Here is a 6281-nt window from a genome sequence, read left to right on the forward strand (position 1 = left end):
GTTTCCTGCTTTGGCTCTATCATCACTAGCTACTCCCTGAAGGATGCTATGGGATGTTAGATGACAAATCACTCCACAGGAAGAGGGTCACCCACACAGCTGCCCTTGCTCCATCAACGAAAGGAGATGTTTGAACCTTACCCAATGGAACAACTTCCTACCAAGGGATGTGGTGGATGCTCCGCCCCATGGAATCTTTAAATCAAGCCTGGATGCCTTTCTAGAAGATGGGCTCCAGCTAACTGGAAGTGAAGGGCTTGATGCTGGAATGGCTGGGTGGAATTCTCTGACCTGTGTTGTGCAGGCGGTCAGACAGGATGATCATAACGGCCTTGAAAACCAGTGAATCTAGGAGATTTTTTTCTTTCCCCTTGGCCACCGCCTTACCCTCCTCCCCCGTCAGCAAAACTCTTTAATTCCCTAAGGGTGAATGGATTCCCCATCACTGACGTTAGCAAGTGTTTAGTTTCCATGACTTGAATCTCTGGCTGGATGGATTATTGGTCATTTCCCACAGATGGGAAAACGCTGCATTCTTTTCATTGGGAAGCCTCCCGTTCTTTCTAGTGTCTTCTGCTACTCCCAGTTGGTCCTGATGGGTTAAGCAAAGCTGAAGGACTGTTCATGAAATGAGGCACTTTGGAGACCTCACCCCTAGCAGGCTTGGAGAGAAAATACCCACTTGGCAGCCCCGCCCACGGCCAGGCCGGGTTTCTCCAACGCCCCCCTACCATTTGGCATGTCACTCAGGGACAGACAGAAGGGCCTGGCTCTGTTTCCACAGTGGCACTAGCTCTGTTGGCTGAGAAATTCTCACTGCCAGCTGAGAAGTCTGGCTTGTTCCTTACATCCCACTCCTCTCTCTGAGGCTTGACCTTCCGACGGACGCCTTTAAAGTTAGGCTGGGCACGCCACTGGAAAACACAATCCTGCATGATCTCTCACCACAGGAATTGCCAGGCTGGGTCAGAGCACGGGTCCTTCGATCCCAGTGTCCTGTCTCCAGTAGCAGCTGGTGCAAGAACCCATCAAATCTCATAAGTCTAAATCCTACAACTCTAGGCTTTGCACTAAGAACATCAGAACGGCCATCCCTGGGTCAGACCAAAGGTCCACCTAGCCCAGTATCCTGTCTTCCGACAGTGGCCAATGCCAGGTGTCCCAGATGGAATGAACAGAGCAGGTAATCATCAAGTGATCCATCTCCTGTCACTCATTGTCAGCTTCTGGCAAACAGAGTCTGGGGACACCATCCCTGCCCATCCTCGCTAATAGCCATTGATGGCCCTATCATCTAGTTCTTTTTTGAACCCTGTTATAGTCTTGGCCTTCACAACATCCTCTGAACATTCTCCTTCCCCCTGCTTCTCTCCAGCCTGTGGTTCCTATAGAGCTTCCCTTTGACTAGAGAGGCCATTCTTCTCTAAAGTGCCTGAGTCCACTTATTTCCACCAGACCAATGCAATGCAGGGGGAGCACCCAATCTCGTTAACACCCGGGCATGTGATGGGAGCAGAGCATGATCTTGGCTCGTGATGTCTAAAGGCACAGCCAGCAAGGAAGGCTGTCTCGAACGAGGGCCGTTCTGCACGGAGACAGCCTCCCTGGGTCTTTCCCTCCGCTTAGGAGATAACATCTTCTCCTATCTGGGAGCTGGCTATGTTTGCAGCTCTGACTAGCTTGCAATCCGCCGCGTGGAAAACCTGCTCTCCCGGCTCAAGGCTGTCCTGCTCGCCGTAGGAGAGGGAACAGTCCTTGTTATGAACGACACTCCTGAACTGCCTAGTTTCCCTCCGGCTGCTCTCACTTCTGGATAACAGGGACTCTCGGCACCGTTTCCCCACCAGGTAGCAGGCCTCCACCACGCTCAGCAGGATGCAGAAGCAGGCCGTGACCACCATGAAGAGGGTGAAGATGTTCTTCTCCGTGGGCCGGGAGATGAAGCAGTCCACGATGTTGGGGCACGGGGGGATCTCGCACTTCACCACGCTGGGGAGGGTGTAGTTCTTGTAGAACCGGTGGAAGATGTAGAGGAAAACCACGTCCACGGCAGCCTTAAAGATGAGGCTGAGCAGGTAGGTCCACCACAGTCCTCCCCGCTTCTTGCCGGGGTTGGGGTAGAGCCGGCGGCAGTTCTCGCCCGCTACCTCCTGGTGCTTCTGCTCCCTGGCTTCTCGGTAGGCCACATGCATGACCACCAGTAGGGAGGGGCAGGTGACCAGGATGAGCTGCAGGGCCCAGAGGCGGATGTGGGAGACGGGGAAGAAGTGGTCAAAGCAAACATTGGAGCAGCCAGGCTGGCGTGTGTTGCAGTCGAAGTCCTTGTGGTCATCGCTCCACACTCGCTCAGCTGCCACCACGTAGACCAGCACCCGGAAGATGAAGACCAGGGAGAGCCAGATGCGCCCGAAGGCCGTGGAGTACTTGTTCACCCCACTCAGGAGCCCTTCGAAGACACCCCAGTTCATGGTTTGTGGCTCCCGTTAATTGGGTCTGCAAGGGGAAGAAATAAAGAGACACTAATCAATATTCCAGGCTCCGGCTCTAAGCACACTCCCCTTCCGGAGCTGGGAAGAGAACGCTAGGAGTCCTGCCTCCCAGTGCCGCCCCTATTGCTCTAACCACTTATTCCCGCTCCTTCTCAGAGATGGGAATCAGGGCCGGCTCCAGCATTTCTGTTGCCCCAAGCAAAAAAAAAAAAAAAGCCGCGATCGGCGGCAGTTCAGCGGCAGGTCCTTCGCTCCTAGAGGGAGTAAGGGACCTGTCACCCCTGAATTGCCGCTGGTGCCGCCCCTCTCCCTTGGCCGCCCCAAGCACCTACTTGTTAAGCTGGTGCCTGGAGCCGGCCCTGATGGGAATGCAACCCAGGTGTCCTGACTTCCAGTTCCAGTCCTCCCCAGCTCTAGCCACTAGATCCCACTCCCCTCTAATAGCTGGGAATATAACCCAGGAGTCCTGCCTCTTGCTTCTCCCCACTGCCCAAACACACCCCCTCCCAGAGCCAGGAACAGAACCCATGTGCTCATGCCGCAGTGCACACAGACAAAGCATTCTGTGACACACTGGCCACAGACATGGCCCAGACTGCGATGCTGAGAGTGTCTACGGGGGACAGGGCAATCTTGGTGGGGTTTTATGCCCGTCACTCAGCCCTGAGAGTATTTTTTTTTTAAACACATAGGCTGAAACTCTATTCTGCACAGGCCTATTCTGCACTTAAGTCCTCAAAACAGGGCTAGCTGCGGGAGAGATTTAAGTTGTGTCTAGACCACGTACTGGCTCTCTGCACAGGGGTGAAGTTACCCCTCAGGCCCTGCTGCGTTTTGGAAGCCCAGGCAAAGTTTGTTGGTGTCTGAAGTGACCAAGGAACCTAACCAATCCCTAACATCTGGCTTCCAACCCTGTGAAGGTACAAATAGGAGAAGGAAGCACCGCGTTTAAAGCAGGTAGGGCGATGCGAATCAGACACTCCCCCACCAAACGTGTCCGAGCTTGTAAGGGAAGTCTAGGCCTCGTGTAAGCACACGAATTGCAGTTTAGCGATGCTTGGTCCTCCCCTAAGAGAGGATCCTTTCCTAAACGCTGCTTCCTGAAAGGCAAAGGCAGGGCAAGTGAGGAAAGAAAGTCCGTTCCCCCAAGGGCCCCAAGGAGCCGGGGTGGAAAAGGCTGATTCATCTCTCGTCAGTCTGAGAAATGAGATGTATTGATTCATCCAGGGTGAGCCTTTGCCCACTTTCCTGCAGAAACGAATGGTGGATGGTGGCAGGCTACAACCCGGTGGCTTCTGCAGAGGAAAGTGATGCAGGGACCCAGGTCAGGTGGGAGGAAGGGTGGGAAAAGGACGAGGGGCTGCAGCTGCAACCTCCATGGGAGGGAGGTCGATTCCCCACTAGGATCAGGCCTGGCAAGTAAGTCAGCGGTGTGGTTGACTTGACCTGAAATGCGATGACCTGGCAGGGAAAACCCAGTGAGATTAGGGCCAATGCCCTTTGGTGTGGGCCGCACGGGACCCCGCTGTGAAAAGGGCTAAGGCTGGATGGGCGCATTCTGCACCCTTCACCCGTTATTTCGAATTGCAGTTGTGCCTAGAAGCCCCAGCCAGGGGCTAGGACCCCACTGGTCTGAGCTTGTACCGCACTAGCGCAAAGAGAGTGTCCATGCCCCAAAGAGCTTACAATTGGAGCTCTGCCATCTCAGACTGATGGCTGAGGCCAACGTAGAAGAGGGTAATATCTAAACAGACTCTATCACTGAGCAGCCCAGGCCAATGGCGACCCCCTTCCCAGTCTGAACAGGGGCTGCTAATTCGAAGTCCCCTTCCACGTCCCTTCCTTTCTTGGTCACCTCTCTAGTCACTGAGCAAAACTGGACGAGTCTTGTACTGGAATAAAAGATGGCCAGTAAGATGGGGTTAGATCTTCAGCCAGCGAGAAACCCAAACTCCTGATTTTCTCCAGAGACCATTCCCGGGTGCAGATTTCGGGCGTTTCGGAGCGCTGTGGCTCTCCCTGCCCATCTCTCTCTTACGCCAGCCCCTCTTTACCAAGCTCTTTGTTATTCACTTGCCTTGAGTTGCCAGGCAGGGCCTCAGAAAACCACCCATAAAACAAGCTAAGGGATGAATCATGTAATAGGTCTGCAGCTCTGATGCCAAGGTCCTCTCCCATCGCAGGAATCTGACGTGCGCTACAGTGGCAGAGCCAGGAACCAGATCTCCCCTGCTGCCCTCCCTCCCCCCCCCCCCAGGCCAGGGCACCGTGCGTTTGGAGGGGAAGACTCATTCCTCAGGCCTGACAAACAACTGGAGGTGGCATCTTGTGTACGCCAGGCAACCGACATCCCAACTTGGCATCAAAACAAAGTCTGGGCGGAAGGATGTTGATAAATCTGGCTGCTGCATCCCACACAAGGTGGATGCTTGGCTAGTGTGGAATGGCCTGGATAAATACCAGGAGGCTGAGGAGGAGGGGGGCGGGACTGGGAAATCTAGAGTCACTCTCAGTACAGACACAAATCAAGAACCAGGAGGGCTAGGAAAAGCTACACTAGGTTATAGAAGGAGGGGAAATGGACTGGTGGTTAGACCTGGTGGCCAGGAGACTTGACTTCTACTCCTGGCTTTGTCCCAGAATCACTGTGTCTTGGACAAGTCACCGGACCTCTGTGCCTCAGTTTCCCCATCAGTAATACGGATGATATTCACCGTCCTTTGCAAAACTCTTTGACAGCAGCACATGTACAGTGCTACCTGAATGCAAACTACTATTATTAATCAGCTACTCTGCCATAGAGGCACACTGACACACACAACACAGCCCCAACATGTACCCACAGCAAGTCACGCAGCATGCACGACACCCAAACTCATGCATATCCAGGACACACGCTAGGGAGCTGATTCTGCCCTTATTCAGGTATAAACCTGGAGTAACTTTCTCTCCAGCTAGCTACAGAGTCAGACACAAGACTAGACCCATACGAAACACACGCTGACACGCTTCGCTGCAAACGCCTAGGACCAGCCTGGGATGCTTTGCTTCTCTCCGGTGTACCGTGGGCATAATTCCGAGACAAACCGACAGCCAACGTTCCTTTTTGTGCCCATGTGTCTGAGACACACGCTCCGGCTCCCAGACCTTCTCCAGCCCAGCAGCCTCCCTAGCAGCTCCAAGCAGCTCCTCCTCCCCCAGCGAATGCCCCTTACCTGGTGGGAGGTCCCTTGCAGAATCCTTCTCTTCCTTAAGGGGCTTGGAGCACAAGGCAGAGCTTGAAGCGCAATTCATCCCTGCACTTTCAGGAGCCAGGAGGAGGAATTTTCAGAGGGAAGCCATCTCGGGGGCGGGGCTAGGAGTTAAGGTGGATTTCCCAGATGCCCATTGGCTGCCGGCTTGCAGGATCGCTGGAAGGAGAGGCTCGTCCCAATGGCATTTTTAGGCCCCGATCCTGCAATCTCTTAAGGTACGTGCTTAACTTGACTCGCCTGAGCAGCCCTGTTGGCATCAATAGGATTGCTCAGGGCTGATCTTGGCGGGGGCCCTCCGGCCGGTCGTGTAAATAACGTAGGGCCCGGTCCCAGCAATTGGGGCATGTGCCAGCAAAGAGGATGCCGGCCATGGAGAATGAGACGTTCACTCCCATCCCCACAGGTCACAGGTGTAGCCTGTAACAGACCCCTCAGCTGCTGCCACGCCTGGTGGTTTACACTAAACCACCCCTTCCCAAGACTGGCCGGCCGGGGTATTCTGACCATGCAGTCCCCCCTCCGCCCTAGACACCTCCCC

General features: G+C 54.4%; 1 protein-coding gene across 1 annotated transcript; it reads right to left on the reverse strand.

Annotated features, from left to right (window-relative positions):
* Nucleotides 1-1270: 1270 nt before the first annotated feature.
* Nucleotides 1271-5831, reverse strand: LOC117868268 (gap junction beta-5 protein-like). The gene is made up of 2 exons (XM_034754090.1): nucleotides 5705-5831; nucleotides 1271-2493 (listed from the first exon to the last, which is right to left on the reverse strand). The coding sequence occupies exon 2, from the start codon at nucleotides 2466-2468 to the stop codon at nucleotides 1623-1625; it is 846 nt and encodes a 281-aa protein (XP_034609981.1). The 5' UTR covers nucleotides 2469-2493; nucleotides 5705-5831; the 3' UTR covers nucleotides 1271-1622.
* Between the last annotated feature and the right edge of the window lie 450 nt (nucleotides 5832-6281).

The sequence above is a fragment of the Trachemys scripta genome, chromosome 20, assembly GCF_013100865.1.
Source record: "Trachemys scripta elegans isolate TJP31775 chromosome 20, CAS_Tse_1.0, whole genome shotgun sequence".
Lineage (NCBI taxonomy): Eukaryota > Metazoa > Chordata > Testudines > Emydidae > Trachemys > Trachemys scripta.